Genomic DNA, 19,770 nt, shown 5'->3' on the forward strand with positions numbered 1-19,770 from the left:
TCCACTTCCCCACCTGATTCTCCCTCCACCCGTGGGGTGTAGCGCAGCCCTGCAGTGACTGCCCTGAGCTTGAGCAGTCCAGTATTCCTGGGTTCTAGTCCCTGCTGTGCTGCATGACTTTGGGCAAGTGACTCGCCCTCTCTGAGTCTCCCTCTGAAACAGAGGAGGTGGCTCCCCTTCCCCACACCTTGGAGTGGGTGGGAGGGTAAGGAAGAGGGCCTGCCTCCTTTTATCCCCTGCATCCCAGCCCCCCTGGTTCACCAGGGGGATGGATGGGGTGAGGGATGGCAGCATCTCACCTGCCCCCATCACTGTCACCCCCAGCTGAGGCACCTGAGGTGGGCATGGGGGACCCAGGCCTCCGGCTGCCCCTTGTGGGAGCCATTGGAATGTATCGCCTGGCCGGCCCCCCTCGCCCCCTGCACTGCACTCCCAAGTATTTGAGTTTGATTCCTTCCACACCCATTCTGAGTCTCTGTCCTCCCCACCGCCCCCACCCCCCACCCCCCACCCCACCCAGGGTTTCCCACCACAGGGGTCTGGAAGTGTGTATGATGCCCATTGCGCTGTGATCGGAAGTCAGATTAAAAATCAGGGAGTGTTTTCCCTTGTTTCTGTACAAGGCATTGGTTGGCTCCTTTCCTGCCCGGGAAGGGAAAGGGCTCCCTACAGGGCCCGCCGGCCTGCTGAGCTCTGCTGCCGATGGACCGGAGGACCGGCAGGGTGATGAGGTTGCTCTGAGTCCCAGAGCCTGGGGCAGCCAGGAGGCTAAGAGGAGTTTGGGACTCACCTCTCCACCTGGCCCCTCCCCCTCCAGCCCTCCCACACTGATCAAAACCATCCTGAGGGGAAGTGAAAGGCCTCCCCTGCCACTCTGGGGAAAAACTTACGTAACTGGTCTCAAACCCCCCTCCCCCCGCTGCTGCGGATGTGTCTTTGTTCCCACTTGTGGCTGAGCCTCTGCGGGCCCCTTCGTGGCTGTAGATGTGATAAGAACACTCTCCGCCATCCTTCCTGACTCCGAGTGATCTCAGTTCCCAAAACCCAGAGCAAAAGCTTTGAAGTCCCGAAGGCCTGTGTGTCCCTGTCCTTGGTGCTGACGCAGCAGCAGCTTCCTGGAGAGAGCGGCTTTCTTGGCAAAGTTGGCTGAGCCTCCAGAGAGGAAACCTCTTCACCCCCAGCTCCCTGGCCCTTATCCTCTTCCACTCCAGCAGGTAACGCTTGAAGCTGTATCTTCCTGCACCACTAAAATCCTAGAGTGAGGGACTCAAGAAGCTTGGGGCTCAGGGACAGACCCACAAATATATATATATATTTTTAAGATTTTATTTATTCATGAGACACACACACAGAGGCAGAGGGCGAAGCAGGCTCCATGCAGGGAACCTGATGTGAGACTCCGTCCCAGGACTGCAGGAGTCAAAGGCAGGCGCTTAACCGCTGAGCCACCCAGGCGTCCCAGGCAGTGGTTTTCAATTATTGTGTTGTGTGGCAACATCGAGGGACAGTTTTCCAAAACGTAGATATTCATGAGAGACACAGGCAGAGGGAGAAGCAGGCTCCATGCAGGGAGCCTGACGGACTCGATCCAAGGTCTCCAGGATCAGGCCCTGGGCTGAAGGCGGCGCTAAACCGCTGAGCCACCCGGGCTGCCCGACAAATATTTAATAAGAAGAGTTGTGGAAATGGTGGCCATGGCCAGAGGCCAGGAATTTGAGGAGCTGCTCTGGGGGAAGGCAAGAAGACCCCTAAGGTGGCCCGGGTGGCCATAGAGTTGGAGTGGGAGTGAAGGGTTGCCCCTTTGCCTGAGAAGCAGACTGAACCTGTATTTGTCTTCTGCCCACACCCACACCCTCACCCCCACCATGGCCCTGGAGAGAGCTCTTCCTGTAGCTGGGAGTCCAGTAGACACATGGCATCCTTTTCACTTCCCCTTCTCCCCCAGACTCACAGGCTTGGGGCTGAGAAGCCTCCTCCTCAGACCCAGGACTCCTCCTCTGGTGGGAGTTGAGCTTGATCCCACTGCTGGAGACCAAAGGCTGGGGACTGCTCTTCAGTGGGGCAGCCGGTTCTTTCCTCTTCTTTCCTTCCTCCTCTTCCCCTGCTGAGGTTCCAGCCACCGGGGCTGCCTTGCCCAATGCTGCTCTCACCAGCCTGCCGCTGGGGGGTGCCCTGGCACCCAGGGGGAAGTAGGCCAATGGCTTGGGGATGCGTGAAGGCTGTTTCCCAGGCCTGTGGTCTCTCCGGGGCCGGATTCTGGGCCTCAGCTTCAGCTTGTAGATGGATGGAACTCTCTGGGGCTTCCGGAGTGTTCTCTTGCCCTTGCCTGGACATGCCTGGGTTTTGTCAGAATTGGGGTCTGAGGGTGAAGGTGTGGGGGCTTCCAGGCTAGCAGACACAGTAGGGGCTAAGCAGTCCTGTCTTCCTTGACCTGGTACCTTCTTCATCCTGGTCTCCTTGGCACTCAGGTTCACCTTTACCTTTGCCCCACTGAGCTCTCTGGCTCCCACTTTCCCTTTTGGGCTTCCTGAGTCTGTTGTGGCAGCTAGTTTAGGGGAACCCGTAGAGGCTAACTTCCAGGCTCCCACGTCCACTTTAAGGAGGGGCGGGGGTCCCTGAGCCAGTTCTTGGATGACTTTGTCATAAGGACCCCCAGGCTCAGGCCACCGCCCACCTAGGCTGGGGACATAGACTCCACTTCGAGGGATGACTTCTGGAGACTCCACTCCAGACCCTGTGCCCTGGGGGCAGGCACCCGCCACCTCTAGCAGCTTCATGTTGGTCAAAAGCTCCTCCTCGGGACTATGGTAGATAGCTTGATCCTTGGTTCCACCCAGGGGAAGGGGAGGATATCGCCTCTCCCACTCCTGTGGGCCCAGGCCCCCGGGCTCCCCAGCTTTTGCTGTTACCTGGGTGTCCAGCTTCTGGTCCCCTTGTCTTGCATCCACAGAGAAGTCCCCTTGTCTACACCCAGCCAGGTCCCCAGTGACAGCCCTTGGAATGGGGCCACTCCCCAATTCTGTCATAGGACCTCCACTTGCAATACCTGGAAAGCTGCTTCCTGGAGTGGGGGGGCGGGCAGGGGGAGGCCTGACAGGGATCTTGGTGGGCCCTTTAACAGGGGACAGAGATCGGACAGCTGCTGGCTTCCTGGGCTGGAAAGAAGCACCCTCGGCCTCACCCCTGGTTGGTGGCCTGAGGCTCATGGGCCTAGCTGGGCTGGAGGAACGAGGCAGTGGAGATAGTCCTCTTGCTGGTGTCCTTTTGGCAGTGGCTTTGGGGGCTTGGAATCTCTGGGGGGTGGGGGCCCTGGTGTAACTTCCCTGGCTGTCTGTCTCCTCGTGAATCCAAGATGTGGGAGTCCTTCCTCTAGGATGTTCAGACGAGTATCTCTCCTCCCTCTTCCCTGAGGAGGTGCACTGTGGGTCTCGGCCCCCACTGGGGGGTAAAGATTGGGGGCTGGGTGGGCTGTCCCCAGCTGGCAGCTGCCTCCAAGATGGGGTGGGTGGCTTCTCCTGGCACCTAAAAGAGAGAATCACAAGGCTGGAAGGATCATCTAGTGCAGTCTCCTGGCTCTGGGAAGGGATGACCTCTCCCCAGCCACACCAAGAGGGCCAGGCTTCGTGCTGAATGTAATAGATGCTCCCTTGTCCCTCTGTGCCTGCCCGAGTCCTCCTTATGACAGATGCTGTTTATGTTTACTCTGTCTCATTCCCTGTGTAGCAGATAGAAGCCTGGTTTGGACGCTGGGTTACTTCAGGTCCCAGAGCTACGGGTCACCCGTCTGTTTTACTGTGAAATGGCAGAAAGTCCTTGGGAAATCATTATGGGCCTTTATGGGCCTCAGCTTCTTCAGCTGTGAAATGGGAAGGCATATGAAAAAGCTGGATGATCCCCATGCACCTCCCATGCATGTGTGTCATATTGGTTCTGAACACCTGGGGCAGGAGCACTGCCAGGACACCTGCTTCTCTTAGGGTGGGGCGGCCTCTGAGAAGGTGGATTCCAAAGAAGAAAGAGACCCTGCTCTGCCCCTCCCCCTTGTACCTCAGGAATGGTGCTGTGTGTCTGGGGACTCCTGCATCTGCTTCCCGTTCACTGTGTGCTCTAGGGGAGGAGGAGGTGGGGGGCCTCAGCTTCCGGCCTGAAGAGGTGTATGTCTTCCAGTCCACAGGGGGCAGCGGGCTCTGGGAACGGCTGATAGTCATCCAAGGTTGGGGCTGCGAGGGCCCATCCTGCACCCTCACTTCGTGCTGCACCAGTGTGGCAGGAGGCTTCTGGAAACTACCCGTCTTGTGTGCTACCAACATAGCCCCCCCAGAGAGAGGCGAGAGGAAAGGGTTAAATTCCTGCCGATGGGGCCCAGTGTTGTCCTCCCCTAGCTGTCTCATGCCCCAAACCCTCATTAGAGATGGTAGGACCTACAGTGGCAGTACCAGAACTTCCTCATAGTGGCTCAGGGGATGAAATCTGATCAGAGGGCCCCGCGTGGAGACTCATTTAAGGCTGCACTTCACTTGCATTGCAAGTTCACATCTTCTACTTAGATTGCATGCTTATTTGGGGTAGCTTGAGATGCTAACAGAGATTATGAGAGGACTAAAGACCCCTCCAAGTCATACTTGGTGGCACTACTATGGACATTAGAGCCAGAACGAAGACCCTGCCCAGAGGCACCCTGACCAATGCTGATTCTGTGTGTTTGGCGTAATCTTGTGGCTGTAATTGGTATTGCACAATGGCTACATGGCTTCCTTCAGGCTTCTGAGGGCATCATACCGGTACCTTCTTCTTCGTTTTTTTTTTTTTTTTTTTTTTTTTTTCTTTTTTGCACCAGTACCTTCTATAGTATCTTTCTTCCTCCATCCCCACATACTTCTTGCCCCTGGAGATCAGACCTGCCTCCTACCTCTGCTTCTGGCCTCCTGACCCAGAGCCATGGGGAAGGGACTCTCAGGACTCACAGAGGGACGTGCACCGGCAGGGGTCATGTTTGTCCAGATAATGGCTGAGAGTGTCCCAGCCTCCTCCCACACGCACCATCACGTGGGTCCTGAGGATCTGTAGGGGGCAAGGATGAGGTTGAGGGTGGGATGGAGAGTGTCCCTTCTTCCTGGAGCAGCCTGCAGTTTTCCACGGCACTCCCATCCATGCACACGTGAGCACATAGGTAGGTACTCCTTGCACGGGTGTATTGTTGGGGGAGGGGTGTATTTTGCAGCCTGCCTCTCCTCCACAACTAGCATCGGATAGCACATGTTGTCGAAGGTGGCGGCCAGGCTGACAAACAGAGTTGCCTCACAACTAGACAAGGGATCACACAAGCACTGTGCAGCCTGATGCCAGAGCACTCTCTTCTCTCCCTTCACTGTAAAGGGATTTTCACCTGCACATGCAGTATCAGAAACGTGGCCCAGGGGCGCCTGGGTGGCTCAGTCGATTGAGCATCTGACTCTTGGTTTTGGCTCAAGTCACGATCTCAGGGTTGTAAGACTGAACCTGTGTTGACTTCGGAGTCTGCTTGGGATTCTCCTCCTGTGCACACTGCCCCCTCCCACTCCCCCACTCCCTGTTCTCTCTCAAAAAAAAAAAAAAAAAAAAAGTGGCCCTGGCTTTGCAGGAATCCTGGGAGTGCTGTCACCTCCACTCTGGGATTCCGGAGGCAGGTCACAGTCTCTCCAGGCTTCCATTTCCTCAGTTGAAATTCCTTGTCCCTCCCTACTTCACAGAGCTGTTGGCTCAGGGTTTGGGTGAGGACCCAGGGAGCTCCGCCCCCAGGTATGGCCTGTGATCAAGGAGAGGGCTTGGCCATGCCCATGAGCTGCTGGCTAAGCCTCTGGGTACAATCTGGGCCAAGTACGAGGGGGCAGGTAGTGAGAGGCACATCTTAGACCTATAGTGCTGCTCACTACCAAGCCAGGCATGTGGAAGGTGGACTATGCGCCCATGTGGCCAGGGCTGAGCACTGAACACAAACTTGGGGTCTCAGGCTCCTTGCTTTGACCAAGCATGTGGGTGGAGTGGAGGCAAAGGAAATTCAGGAGTAGCCTTCACACTCTATTTCTGCCTGGACACCCCTCTGCGCTAGGCTAAGGTGGAGTAGATGGGGGCAGTGTTCTGGCTGCCCTAATGGGAGGAGGGGATGGGACTGCCAACTTTGCCAACGATCTTCTGGGAATTCCTCACGGGAGAGCTAGAAAGCCCCAAGGCCCGATAAGTTGGGGTGAATGGTGACACCTGGGCAAGGTCCCGTAAAAGGCAACCCTATTCTGCAGATCCTGGGGACGCCCCTACTCCCCACCGCAGACTTACCCGGATGAAGATGAGGGTGTTGGAGTCCCCCACACGGTACTTCCCCTCAGACACTTTGATCATGGAGAACTGAACTGGGCACGTGCAGTGACTCACGAGGCTCTGAACCTGTGGGCAGTGACAAGGGGCTCAGCCCTCTCTCTGTGCAGGTGCCCAAGCTCCGTACCCCCCACCCTGGGTCAAACCCAATGAGGGGGAGCCTGCCTGTCCCTAGAGCCAGCCTCCAGCCTTCTGCTGAGGTCCCGGTGGAGGCTGAGAAGCAAGTGCCGAAGACTCTTAATGACCCAGTGAGAACAAGACCTTGGGTGGTCCCCTAGAGTCCAGGGCCCTTGTTGGGGGGTGAGCTGACGGAGGCAGTGGGGTGTACTGATGAAGAAGGTGGGCCTTGGACTCTGACAGGCTTCGGCTGGAGTCCTGCCTCCGCGGCACCATAGGCCTTGGGCAAGTTAAGAAACCGCCCTGAGCTCGACTCCCGGGGAGTAGAAACGAGTTCATCCCAGTGCGAGCGCCGCCTCCGTGCCAGGCCTGCTCGAGCACCTCCCAGGCGCTGGCCGGGTTAATACTCGGCAGCCACAGAACGTAGGGGCTGCCGCACCTCCACGCTACGGATACGGGAACTGAGGCCAGAGAGGTTCGGTAATGTGCCCCAAGTCACAGAGCGGCGGCGCAGTGGAACTAGGATTGACCTGAGGTGTCAGGGAGGGTGCCAGGGGCTGTGGGCCCAAAAGCCCTCCCGCGGGGCCCCCACGAGACAGGTCTAGGGCGCGGGGTTGTAATAGAAACGTGGTGAGCAGCTCCGCTGGGACGGCCTGTGAGGAGGATTGAGCCTCGCCCTGGAACACGGCTCAATCCAAGCCCAAGCCGCACCGAGAAGTCGGGCAGGGTGGGGGCGGGGCTGCAGAAGGGGGTGGCTCCGATCGGCGCGGGGGCTGGAGGGGCGGGGCCGGGGTGGAGGGGGCGGGGCCGGGGTGGAGGGGCGGGGCCGGGGCTGGAGGGGCGGGGTCGGGGCTGGAGGGGGCGGGGCCGGGGCTGGAGGGGCGGGGCCGGGGCTGGAGGGGCGGGGCCGGGGCTTGGGGCGGGGCCGGGGCTTGGGGCGGTGCTGGGGGGCGCGTCCGGAGCCCCTCACCAGCTGGTCCAGGTGGCGGAAGTGACAGGGCCGCCGCGCTGGGGGCTCGGGCGGCGGGGGGTCCGGCGGGGGCAGGGCCAGCTCCTGCCGCAGCTCCTCGTCGATCTCCTCCTCCAGCCGCACCAGGGTGGGCGCCGCCACGCCGAAGCGCCAGGCTCGGCGGCCCAGCTCCAGCAAGCACAGCACCACGTTCTTCACGTTCTTGCGTCGCACCAGGTCCTCGGTCTCGAACATCACCACCTCTGGCAAGCGGAGGCGGGGAAGGGGGGCAGGCATCCTGAGCCCCCTGCTGACCTGCGCCCAACCGAGCAGCTGGGAGAGCCCTGGGGTCATCCCTGGCCCCGGGTGGAGCACTGGTGCGGGGGGGGGGGTGGGGGGGGGGGAGGTGGCTGGGATCGCCGGATCTGGGAGTCAGGCCAGCCCCTAGGAGGGGCCTGAACAGACTCGTGCAGACAGGGTGCAGACTAGGTGGCCCGTCTAACAAGACAGGGTGGAGTGGGAAGAGGTGACACAGCCAAGCAGAGGAGCCCGACAATACGGGTCTAGCAGTAAGAAGCAGTTTGTTCTGCTTCCCACCCACACAGCTCACCTCCAATATCCAGCGGACTTCTGGAACTCCACCCTCAGCCCACAGATACCCAGGCAAGGTTGAGTACAGGCTCTGGAGACTGACTGCCTGATTTAGGGTCCCGATGCTCCCACCCAGCAGCTGTGTGTCCTTGGACTACTCCCTGAGCCTCAGTCTCCTACTCCGTAAAGTGGGGTGTAGACTATTTCATCTGGTTGCTGTGAAGACAGTTAAGTGTCTGCAGACAAGATCTGGCTACAAGGGGAGTGCTGGGTAAGATGCTAGCTTTTCTCCACCTTCCAAGCCTGCTCTGCACTGCCTTGCCACCAGCCAGCAGCCGGGCCTGACTCTTGCCTCTGCTACACCCCACACACCCTTTGGTCTGGAGGATGGCACAACACCCAGCTTCATCACATTAAGCCTCAGAGATGAGGGACCTTGGGGGGGGGGCAGGGCCAGCTCCTGCCACAGCTCCTCCTCAGGTCGGTCTCCTCCTCAGTCTCCTCCTCCAGCTGCACCAGGGTGGGAGCCAGGCTCAGTGGCCTAGGAGATGAGGGGCCCTGGCCTGCACTCCCCTGTGCCTCACAAGCCTCAGCACAGCTGGCTCCTCCCTAATGTCCACTTGCCTGCCTCCCCATCCTCGCTCCACACCCTGTAGCCCTGTGTCTTCACCCACTCTGGCTTCTCCTAGTTGTCCAAACACAGTATCTTCTCTGTGCCTTCGCCCCTGCTGTGCCCTGCCTAGAATCCCCTTTCCCCAAATGTCTATTTGTTCCCCAGGACTCAGTTCAAATCTCCCTCCTCTGAGTGGCCTTTCTTCGCCTCCACTTTCCACCTGTTTCCTCCCCTGGCTCCTCAACACATACACTTCTTTTGGGGGGTTTTGAGCACTTTGGGCTGTAATTTGTGTCTCTATTCATCTGTTTCTCTTCCTAGACCATGGACTTTTTGGGCACTGGGTCTCAGTCCTCTGGGTCCTTTGTGCTGGGCTAGGGATAGAGACAGGGACTAAATGTATGTTTGTTGAATGAATGACTTATTCAATCAACACATGTATTTATTGAAGATCTACTGTGTGATGGGGAAACTGAGGCACGAAAAGAGGGGAGCTGGCCAAAAGCCAAAGAGGAAAGAGGATCCTGGCTCCTGACTTCCAATGCAGCCTGAGCCTCAGAGAGGAAGTGGATGTCTGGTAAGATAAGGGCCTGGGGAGGGGGTGCAGGGTGGTTACCTTGGATGCCCATCTCCTTTCGACACCACTGGATGAAGTTGGAGACGTTGTCCCGGGCCTGGAAGGTGCCCGGCTGGGCGGCCCCATTGCAGGAAACCCCAGCCCGAGGCAGGGGAATCCTCTGGGCTCGAGCAGGTGCCTCAGTCAGGAAGGCCAGGGCAGCCTCAGTGATGGCATTGGCGTGCCGGCACAGCACCAGGCCTGTCTCCAGGACCTGCAGGAAGTTGGCCGCGTCGATGTCCAGCCCGTAGAGATCCCGAAGCCACTCGGCCAGGTCCTCCTTCATGGCTTCCAGGTACTGCTCGCTGGACTTAAAGGGCCGGATGCTGCGCACCGGTGGCCCCAGGGTCCCAGGCCTCCTCCTACATCCCCCAGGCTGGGGCATGGTCGGACCCTCAGCAGGGAGGGGGTGGGTGCCCCCCGTCTCCCGGTGCTGCATCTTCACTCTGGCTACCTGCTGGGCCTCGGCTGGTTCTCCCTGACTCAGAGGTTCCCCTTCCCCTCTCCCAGCACCCAGGACTTCCGGCTCTGCTACTTGCAGCTGGCTTCAGCCTGGCCCCGCCACCCCCACATTCCTCAGTGCCTGCCAGAACTTTCCCTACTTGGTGGCCCTGCAGTGACCTCACTCTTGGGCTGCCCAGTTTGCCCAGAGTTCTCTACCTCCCAGGACAGATGGACAGTGAGGACAGTGCTCTCTCTCCCCTAGTTCTAGACCGGTCCAGCTGGCTGCCCCCCACCCCCCAGCGGCCAGCAGTTAGCCCTGCTGTCAGCCTCTCCACTCTGCTTTCCCCTCCTCTCCTAGGAGACGGGGCTGCTACAAACACTCCCCGTTAGCCCTTGGAGGCAGCCAGCCAAGGACTGCCCCGCAGAGCCCGCCCTGGGACCTCATGGAGCCGGAGGACAGACCCGGGCTGGCTTCTCTCCCCTGCTTGTAGGGCGCGGCTTCCAGGGAGAAAAGCAGGGCCAAAGGTTGCTGAGCCCCTCGGTATTTAGTGAGCACTGTAAGGGGATGAAAGAGACACAGCGGTAGAGCTGAACACCTGACTTCAGCCTGGACCCTTCTCTGTATCCTTCTGTTACTTGCATATGCTACCTCGCCTCTCTGTGCCTTATTTTCCTCAACTGTAAAATGGGAATGATGTCTACCTATGGGGTGCTGTGGAGAGTAAAGGAATGATGTAGGTGGAAAGTCCTGGGCACACTCACACTCGGGACTGGGTGGGTCCCAGCTCTCGCTGATTCTCCCACAGCCCTGTTTAGGCCCCATAATCCTCATGTCCTGTGAGAAGCTGCTCCGTCCCCCACTCGAACCACGAACCACAGGATTCCTCTAGAGTGGGCTGTCAACTGCAGTACCTCACCCTGGCCGCCACAATGCATTCCTTTATTAAATATCTGTAAGGATCTCCTATGTGCCAGGCACTGTTATAGGCCCAAAGATCAGAGATCGAGCAATAGGTGAGGCGCCTGACCTCATGGAGGCTGCACACATGTTAGTGGGGATTGGGTGACGGGTGACAACACATACATCTCCAGTAAGTCAGATGGTGATAGCACTAAGGGAGATGGGACAGTGTGTGGAATTTTATGTGAGGTGGTCAAGGGAAGGCCTCACTGATGTGGTGATATTTGAACGGAGGCCTGAGAGAAATGCGGAAGCAAGCCAAGCAGGTATCCGGGGGAAGGTACTCGGGTAGAGGGAGCAGTCAGTGCCAAACCTCCAAGCAGGGACGTGCTTGGCATTATCCAGGGAATGGCAGGAAGAGCTAGGGTATGAGGCAGAGAGGAAATGGACACCCAGATCATGCTGTACTTTTCTTTACCTTTGAGAAGGTGATTTTCTTTCAATTATTTTTGAAAGGCATCAAGACCGTGATTCTTATGTCCATTTCATGGATGAGGGAACAAGAAAATTGAAGAGGGCAGAAGGCCTTGCTTCCTTCCGATGCAGACCTCTCCATAGGGTTCTTGGGTGTCCTGGCCAAGTGGCATCCAGTCTTCCCCAGGGTGAGAGAGCAAGACAGAAGCCACGCTGTCGTCATTACCCAGCCTGGAAAGTCACACTGTCATATCCACAATATCCTATTGTCACCCGGGTCGGCCTCACTTCACGAGGGAGGGCAGTACGAACACGAATACTGGGAGCCAGGGATCACTGGGAGCTTTCCTATCCCAGTACAGAAGAGCTAGTTCTTTTTTCTTGCAAGCTAATAAAATCCTATTACGTTCAGGTAGTAGGGTGAGCTTCCCTGAAACTGGGGAAGATGGGCCCAGTCCCAGAAGAGGAACTGCAATAGGTTCACGTCAATCACAGCAGAGCTAAGGTTGAGGTTTCTGTTGAGCCTCCAAGATGCTGTGGAAGCAGCAAACCAAAAAAGGAACAAGACTCTATGCAGACTTATGGAAGCAGTATCCAAAAGCTGTCACTTGACTCTCAGGTCTCTCTCTCACTAGAGTACGTCAAGAGTTAGGTTGTTGCAGGGCAGGAGAGGACTTAGAATTGTAGCTGTGCTGTGCCTCTCATGACAGGCCAAATGATGGCCCCAGAGACAGCTGCGTCCTAATGCCCAGAACCCATAAATGGCACCTTATGTGGCAAAAGGGACTTTGCAGATGTGGTTAAGGATCTCGAGATGGGGAGATACTCCAGATTGTCCAGGTGGACCTTAAATGTAATCACAGGTGTGGGGCAGAGGGTGGTCTGAGCACAGATTAGGAGATGTGACAGCTGAAGCAGACTGAGTGCGCCACGAGCCAGGCACCCTGCAGCCTCTAGAAGTTGGAAGAAACAAGGAGCAGATTCTCCCGTGGAGTCTCCAGAAAGAGTCAGCCCTGCCAATACCTCGATTTTATTCCTGTGAAGTTCATTTCAGACTTCTGACCTTTAGAACTGCAAAAGAATAACTGTTGTTTTAAGCCACTGCATTTGGTGGTACTTTGTTACAGCAGCAACAGGAAACTAATGCCTGTCACCATCTCTCTCCTCTCCCACCAAACAAGGGGAGAAGCGGAGAGAGGCACAGGACCTATCATAGAACTAGACGTTTATCCCCAATCACTAGGGAGACTCAGTGACCTGAAGTCTGACTCCGGAGTGGGACATCGAAAATGCAAACTGTAGGCTGGCTAGCTGCTCCATAGTGGGGACTAAAGAGAGGGCTGCACTGGAATCAGGAAGCAGTCTTCTCATAGGTGGAACAGAGGATGGGTGAGTGCTCCTGTGTGCCACTCGGCCAGGGACAGGGTCAGTAGAGGGGAAGACCTCAGTAGAGGGGGAGCTGGCAGTGGACCAGTGGATTCCTAGGTGTGCAGGGCGGGGGGATGAGTGACCCCCAGAATCCAGTTTATCCTCCTAGATCCAAGGGACTGCCTGGATTGGGGCAGGAAAGGCAAACACCAGTGGTTGGTCAGTGGAGAAGGAAGGAGAGGCAGAGCAAGAGGGAGGAAGGACCCGACCATGTCTTCCACCTGTCACCCCATCACATTGTTGCTACCAGTCATGGAAGGCCCCAACCTTCCATGGAGATGTAACATTGTATCAACTTTCAGTGACTACAGTGACTGCTTTTCCATGGCCTGGGAGTTCTCTGAACAAGTCATAAGACCTGTCTGAACTGTCCTTAAGGGACAAGGGAAAGAAGCTTTCTTCCCCTTGAGCAGGTTTAAGGGGACTATTGGAGGCCAAAAAAAAAAAAAAAAAAAAAAAAAAAAGTTGTTTTATAGCTATACTCCAAGAGTCCTACAGGTACCAATTACAGCCAAGCTAGGTCAATCTTAGCCATCCTATTTCTTTTCTTAAATGATTGGTTTAGGATGGGTGTGTATCTTGTGTCTATCCAGTGAGTCTCAAAGAGAAGTCTGCTGGAGGGCTTCTAAGAAGTCCCTGGACTGTGGAGACTTTCTGCTTTGGTCATGGTTGCACCAGGACACGATGCTTGGAGCTGCAGCAGCTATTTTGCAACCAAGAAGAAAGACAAAGAAGGCAGAAGGGAAATATGAAGAGATGCCTGGGTCCCTAACAACCTCTTCAAGCTGAACCAATCCTGGAGCCTCCAACCTCAGACTTCTTAAGTGAACTAATACATTTTATAAGGTTTCAGCCATTATTATTGGGCCACTCTCATATTCCAGCAATTAAATATATCCTAACTGACATGATGTTTAAAGAGTAAGAGGCCCCATTCATTTTATATGAAGTCTTGTTATATATACTCCCACTTGGGAGCCCTTATATACCATGATATCAGGTATTTCTTCTTGTAACTTAACTATTGCTCAACTAAAATGAATACAGCATCTCTGTATTATACCTGGTTATTACAAGTTAATGAGCTGTATGCACTATTAATTTACAAATTAAAATCTAAAAAAGTACAAAAATTATAGCTTTAGGGGCACCCGGGTGGCTCAGTCAGTTAAGCATCTGACTCTTGATCTCAGATCAAGTCTTGATCTCAGGGTTGTGAGTTCAAGCCCCATGTTGGGTTCCAGGCTCAGAATGGAGGCTACTTTAAAAAAAAAAAAGATAACTTTTGACACTTGATCTCATTTTGTTCTCTAGATTTCTGTGAATGGTAGAAAATAATGCTTGTATAGCCAATAAAATGTAACTCATTCTCTTCTGGTTTTAAGCAGTTTCTTTTGAATACAAATCCAATCACGTCTGAATTCATGCTTATTATCAGTAAAATTTCTCTCCTTTCAAGGAGTCTTCCAAAGTGGCATCTGAGAGCAGGAGGCATGTTCCTGGTGTGGTAGGATTACCTGTTCTCGTGCTTTCACTGCAGACAGTGTTTACTACTTTGTGATCAATTTCCAATGTGGTTTCATGCTGGTATTGTTTGTTAAGACAACCCAACTTTTTTTTTTTTTTAAGATTCTATTTATTTATTCATGAGAAACAGAGAGGGAGAGAGAGAGGCAGAGACACAGGCAGAGGGAGAAGCAGGCTCCATGCAGGGAGCCCAATGTGGGACTCGATCCCAGGACTCCAGGATCATGCCCTGAGCCGAAGGCAGGTGCTAAACTGCTGAGCCACCCAGGGATCCCCAACAACCCAACTTTTAATGAAGGTCCACAAAACCCAAAATATCCCTGAAAAGAGTGAATGGAAAAAAAACAAAAAAAGAACAAATAAACACCCTAAGGATGACAAAGGGCTTTTGGGCAGATCAAAGTGGGAGAGGCACGGTGAGATGAATGACCAGACCAGAGGAATACCCTTTTGTGGTTCTTGGTGGGATCCTCCCTAAAAGCCACAACCCAGGCTCAGTGGTTTGGATGGGACATTAAATCCTAGGTAGTGACTCAAGAGGGTTGTTCACAGTGCCAGTGACCAGGGGTGGCCCCCTGCAGTGGTTTCTTAACTGGATGGTTCTTGTGGTGGACCTTGGCTGTGTCTACAATCACCAGCTTTCTACCATTCCTGTCCACCTGCCAAGTCTTCTGGCCGTTCGGTTGGCTCCCACCATCCTTTCTCTTTAAATTAGCCAGAGTGAACTTTAGAATTGCCATCCAGAGCCATAGTGGCTCCAAGCTCTTTGAGTAGATGTAAGGAAAATGGGTTTGTTTGCAGACAGATAATTCTCCATGAGTCTTTTGCATTTCTGCTTGTCAAGTAAATAGAGGCACTGACTTTTCCAGGGTGTTTATATAGGGAAGAACATCCTTGGAGGAAAGTGATTGTGGCTCCTTCTGGAGCAAAGAGCAGGTTTGTTTACTGCCCATTATAAAAGATGTGTGTTCCTAAACTGAGAGCGTCTCTTATAATGCAAATCGCCCCGCCTCCCACCCCACTACACGCAGGCAGGCATTCACAGGCCCCTCTCCCATCCTGATGGCAGCCAGGGGCCAATGGGCAGGCGGTGCTGATGTGGATTTGCTGCTGCTGCTGCTGCTGTGCCATGAAGAATCAAGTCCTTTGTTTCTGATCCAGGAGTCTCCTGTTCTTTGGCACACCCATGACACCCCGGCAAGCTAATAAGCTAGCACGCAAGAAGAGTAAAATTTCGGACATGTTACAGTTCTTGACAGGGTGGCTCCCATGTGACCTGGAGATTCCCTGAGAGCTGTTCTGTGCTCCTTGTTCTACACGCACCACCACCCCGGCCTCCACCAACTAGGGGACACCTAAGTTTTTTCTTTTTTTAATTTTTATTTATTTGTGATAGTCACAGAGAGAGAGAGAGAGAGAGGCAGAGACACAGGCAGAGGGAGAAGCAGGCTCCATGCACCGGGAGCCCAACATGGGATTTGATCCCGGGTCTCCAGGATTGCGCCCTGGGCCAAAGGCAGGCACCAAACCGCTGCGCCACCCAGGGATTTTTTTTAATTTTTTTTAAATTTTTATTTATTTATGATAGTCACAGAGAGAGAGAGAGAGGCAGAGACACAGGCAGAGGGAGATAGGGGACACCTAAGGAAGAGACCCCACTTCCCTCTACCCTCAGACTTGGATGGCAACTGAGTCATTTTTCCCCATGAGATGGAGGCTGTGCGGAGCTGGCTTTGCATCTTCAGAGCCCTGTCTCTGCCAACACATGCCACTGTTAAAGCTGGGGAAATAAGGGATTTTGCTGGGGCTCCATGATTTTATCCTTTCCCCCAGCCCCAGTTCTCTCACACACATCCATGACTTCTGGGAGCGACACCGGCTCTTGCCTGGGCCCTGCTTCCTACTGGACTTAGAGGCATATCCTTGGTGTCTTGGAGCTAAGGCAGTGAGCTGGAAGAGGAATGGGGAGCCCGGGTGAGGAAGGATTGAGAGAAGACAGAAAGGAGGGGGAACATAATGATGCAAGTAAACATCATGCTGGGAAAGCTTTCTGTAGGCCAGATGAAGTCTCAGACTGTGTGACTAGCTCCACTTTACAGATGAAGAGCAAGGTCAACACAGCTTGCTGAAGGTCTCATAGCTCTTACATTTCTGCGGTAAAGCTGAGAATTGAACCCAGTCTACTGGCAACCAAAGCCACCCCCTCTCTCCCCTTTAATGCCTAGCCAAGAGGAAAGGTAGGGAGACGGTCTTGGTGGCTCTAGAAAAGGCAGCTATTCCTGGGTGGAGCCCTAAGGGCAGGTAAAGTTCTAGCCCCACCCCCTGTGATCCAACAGAGGCCTGAGAGATCAAAGTTCTCTGCATTGTGGGACGTGGCTCATTCCAGTCCCTGGTCAGGGGAAAGAGGGCAGCACAGCCTTGAAAGGAATGGATAAGCATGGTGAGTGGGGCTGGAGGCAGGGTGGGGACTGAGGACAGGACCATTGACTTGTGTCAGATGTGGATGCAAACCCGGTGTGGACCAGCTCACCCGTCACCATGGCAGCCTGAGGGCAGAAGTCGGGCCTCTCCTCAGTTACTTGTACAAGCCCTCTCCTCTCTTTCCTGAATATTCTGGACATCTGCTCATCTTCACCTGCAGCTGTTTGGACCTTTGTCTTCTCCGGCCAGGACCACAGTGGGTCTCCCTCTGTCCTGCGACAGACCATCCTGAGACACAACTCTGAGCACGTCCCTCCATCAGAATGTTCAGTGGCTCCCCACTCCTGAAAGACAAAATCCTAACTCCGTAGCCTGGCACCCAAAGTCCCAACCTTCCCTTCTAACTTCGTTTCCTAGTCCCATTTCTCCCGAAAATTTGCGGCATCCCTTTTCTGGCTGGGCGCTAAGTCTGGCCTTTCACAACCAAGAGGCTCCTTCGTGTGGTTTCCCAATGAAGGGTGCAGTGGACCCTGGATTTTCAGCATCAGCAACATCTTTGAAACAACCTTTTTGGAAAGGTTTCATAAATCTTGGATGAAATTCAGAGGCCCCTTGGTTACGTCCCTCGCCCCTACCTGAGGTGCCTGTGAAGATGAAGCGGCACAATGTATGAAGAGTTTAGCACAGTGACTGCATACCGTTGGTGCCCAGTACAAGTGAGCTGGAACACTAATTTCACCATTCTTTGTCCCCATCCTCTTTAAACGGGATGGGCAGGAAATGATAGGAATTCTCTTGACCTTTCCAGGGCAAACCACATTTGTGTCTTCGCTGCCCTCATCCCTCCTGCTTTTCCTTGGGAGTCTAGCTCTCCAGACGCAGCAGAGAGCAGGACAGACACAAGGTGGTGCCAGGCAGGAGGTGGCCTAGGCGAGGCCAGGTTACTTTGCATGGCAGCCCAGGAACGTCCTGCCTGCCAGAACTCAAGTTTTGAGTTATGGAGTTTGTGCCATCCACGAAGACTCCAGCCGGAGGGACACTGGTGGCTGAAATGCAGCCGGCCATTGAGGTCAAGCCTGGAAGGAAGAAGAGACATCTTTTCCTAATTGGCTCACTCCTAGGGCAGCCTTTTCCTAACCGGTCTGCCCATGGTGGTGGTGATGGTGGTTGGTGTGTGTGTATGTGAGCCAGAGGTGGGTTTGCTCATCCGAGGTGCCTGCCACACAGCTGGGCTTCCTTCAGGCAAGACCCACGTTGCAGAAAACAAAATGCAAACCTCTCCCTACAAACCCGCTGTTTATTGACAGCCTACACAGAGCTCGGTCCCCCCCTCGAGCCAGTTAGAAGGAAGGTGGTGATGAGCCAGCCTAGGGGCTCCAGCTCCTGTTGCTCCATCTGGTTGGTTGCCCCCCTGGAAGCCCCGGGCTGGGCGCTTGACGTCGCGGCGACCTGCTACCTGCCTCGCAGTCACCCTTGAGGTGGCCACTACTTTTTACAGATGGGGACACGGAGCTTGACAGAAGCGACGTGACTTGCCCCGAATCCTCCTGGAGGAAGAGTAGGAACCTGGGGGAGCGGGGCCCAGCCCCGCAGGCCCTGTCTCACCCCCGGGAAATCCCGCACGCCCTGTAACCCTCGCTTTGGAATCCTGCTAGTCTGGTGCATCCCGCGCACGCTGTCCTTCAGGATGATTTTTTTGGGGGGAGGGTGTGGCCGGGTTGTGGACAGCAGTCGGGGTACCCCGCTTTTCCCCGGGGGCGACGGGCCTGCGCTGACCTCCTGCCCCCACCTCCCGACCGCCCCGCAGGAGTGAAGACCCCCTTGTGGAAGAAGGAGCCGGCGGAGCCCCCGGCCACCGAAGCGGCGGCGGCCGCAGACGAGGGCTCGGAGGAAGAGGAGGAGGAGGAGGAGGAGGAGGAAGAGCAGACGGCGGCGCCGGGGCGGCGGGAGCAGAGCGCGGCGGAGGGCGAGGCGCGCGGCCGGGAGGCGGAGGGCGGCGAGGGCCGCGAGCGGGGCTCAGTGTCCTACTGCCCGCTGCGCCAGGAATCCAGCAGCCAGCAGGTGGCGCTGCTGCGGCGCGCGGACAGCGGCTTCTGGGGCTGGCTCGGCCCGTTAGCGCTGCTCGGCGGCCTGGGGGCCCCCGCCGACAGGTGAGGGCGCGCCCCGGGGCCGGGCCGGGCGGCGGGGAGGGCGGCCGCGCGCGGCCCTGAGCGTCCCCGGCCCCGCGCAGGAAGCGGAGCCTCCCGGAGCCGCCGTGCGTGCTGGAGACTCGGCGCCGGCGTCCGCGCGCCGGGGGCTGTGCGCGCTGCGAGATCCTTTTCTGCAAGAAGTGCAGGAACCTGCACAGCCACCCGGCCTACGTGGCGCACTGCATCCTGGAGCACCGCGATCTGCGTGAGGCGCGGGCTCCGGGGGGCGCGGGGGGCGCGGGGGGCGCGGGGGCCGGCGGGGGCCCCTGAGCGCCCCGCCCCGCTGCGAGCCTCTGTGCCCTCCGTCCTCGCCGGCCCAGCCTCCCCGCCACCTCCTCCTCTCCCCGGACGCGGCGCGCCCCCCTGCACCTTCCCCAGAACTGCCCCTTCCCGGACCGCCCTCCCTGCAGCGCCTCCGCCCAGCCCGCGAGCCGGCCGCGGTCGCCGTGGGCGTCGCCGCCTGTCGCCGAGCGCCCGCCCCAGGCTCGGCCCAACATCCCCTGGAGCTGTGTGCTGCCATTAGCGCTTCCAGAGGGCTCCCGTCCCCGCGGCACCCAGTGCCTACCGCCCAGCTGGCTCGAGTCGCCTGGCACAGCCTCACAGTCCTCTGTCGGGTAGTTCAGGTCCTCTGGCCCGGTGGCAGAGGCATCGCCTAGAGAAACTAACCCCTGGGTTCGGTCACCGCCGGGAAACCTACCCCTGCCTCTCCATTCAATAAACCTTGAATCAGAATGTCAGTGTCTCCAGGTGGAAGCCAGGTGGCTCCCAGGTGACCCCTTGAGGGTCCCAGATAAGGACCCTCCTTGCCCATCCCAGGGCTCAGGCCAGAGGGAAAAGAGCTGGCAGAGAGCCTCCTCCCTCCAGCTCCCCAGGCCAGGGTGGAACAAAGCACTTGCATCAAGGGCAGTCAACGGCCGTCCCCCCCTCCCCCGCCCTGCACAGAGAAGAAAGTGTAGGCCAGCGCCAGCAATGTCCGTGGGGAGCTGAGGGCTGAGTCTTGCCAGATCCTTCTCCCCTTCCCCTAGAAGCCTGGTCTTGCTGAGGTCAGTGTGTGCGCAAATGAGGCACTGGCAGGTGTGGAGGGGGCGGACAAGGGAACCAGATGCTCAAACGCCCAGACGGCTGAAGCAGAAGACAGAGAGGCTGGGG

The 19,770-nt window shown here is 56.4% G+C and overlaps 2 protein-coding genes and 1 long non-coding RNA gene across 12 annotated transcripts; 2 read left to right on the top strand and 1 right to left on the bottom strand.

The window, feature by feature from the left end:
* Positions 1–1,843: 1,843 nt before the first annotated feature.
* GAS2L2 (growth arrest specific 2 like 2) lies at positions 1,844–10,033 on the bottom strand. Its single transcript, XM_072779541.1, is given in 7 exon segments — positions 1,844–2,036; positions 2,039–3,522; positions 4,048–4,300; positions 4,965–5,061; positions 6,313–6,420; positions 7,439–7,680; positions 9,238–10,033. Coding segments are annotated over 7 exon segments (2,682 nt in total). The 5' UTR covers positions 9,677–10,033; the 3' UTR covers positions 1,844–1,977.
* On the top strand, positions 7,454–13,857 carry LOC140606331 (uncharacterized). Of its 7 annotated transcripts, none has more exons than XR_012008663.1 (6): positions 7,454–7,794; positions 8,023–8,279; positions 9,073–9,198; positions 9,373–9,532; positions 10,173–10,302; positions 11,071–13,857. It is a non-coding gene; the product is annotated as an uncharacterized lncRNA (long non-coding RNA). The 7 variants fall into 7 exon arrangements; XR_012008666.1 differs by having other exon boundaries at positions 7,454–7,654; XR_012008662.1 differs by lacking the exon at positions 7,454–7,794 and having other exon boundaries at positions 7,831–8,279.
* Positions 13,858–16,342: 2,485 nt separating this feature from the next.
* On the top strand, positions 16,343–19,353 carry C16H17orf50 (chromosome 16 C17orf50 homolog). 4 transcript variants are annotated; one of them, XM_072779557.1, is made up of 3 exons: positions 16,350–16,451; positions 18,240–18,582; positions 18,663–19,353. In XM_072779557.1, the coding sequence occupies exons 1-3, from the start codon at positions 16,439–16,441 to the stop codon at positions 18,889–18,891; spliced, it is 585 nt and encodes a 194-aa protein (XP_072635658.1). In that variant the 5' UTR covers positions 16,350–16,438; the 3' UTR covers positions 18,892–19,353. The 4 variants fall into 4 exon arrangements, 1 of the variants encoding a protein (XP_072635658.1); XR_012008661.1 differs by lacking the exon at positions 18,663–19,353 and having other exon boundaries at positions 16,343–17,148; positions 18,240–18,376; XR_012008659.1 differs by lacking the exon at positions 18,663–19,353 and having other exon boundaries at positions 16,343–17,625; positions 18,240–18,372.
* The last annotated feature ends 417 nt before the right edge of the window (positions 19,354–19,770 follow it).

The sequence above is a fragment of the Canis lupus genome, chromosome 16 (genome assembly GCF_048164855.1).
Source record: "Canis lupus baileyi chromosome 16, mCanLup2.hap1, whole genome shotgun sequence".
NCBI classification, from domain to species: Eukaryota; Metazoa; Chordata; class Mammalia; order Carnivora; family Canidae; genus Canis; species Canis lupus.

Coding starts and splice junctions, on each gene's coding strand:
- C16H17orf50 (XM_072779557.1), top strand. Junction 18,583..18,662: donor CTGGGGGCCCCCGCCGACAG/GTGAGGGCGCGC, acceptor GGCCCCGCGCAG/GAAGCGGAGCCTCCCGGAGC.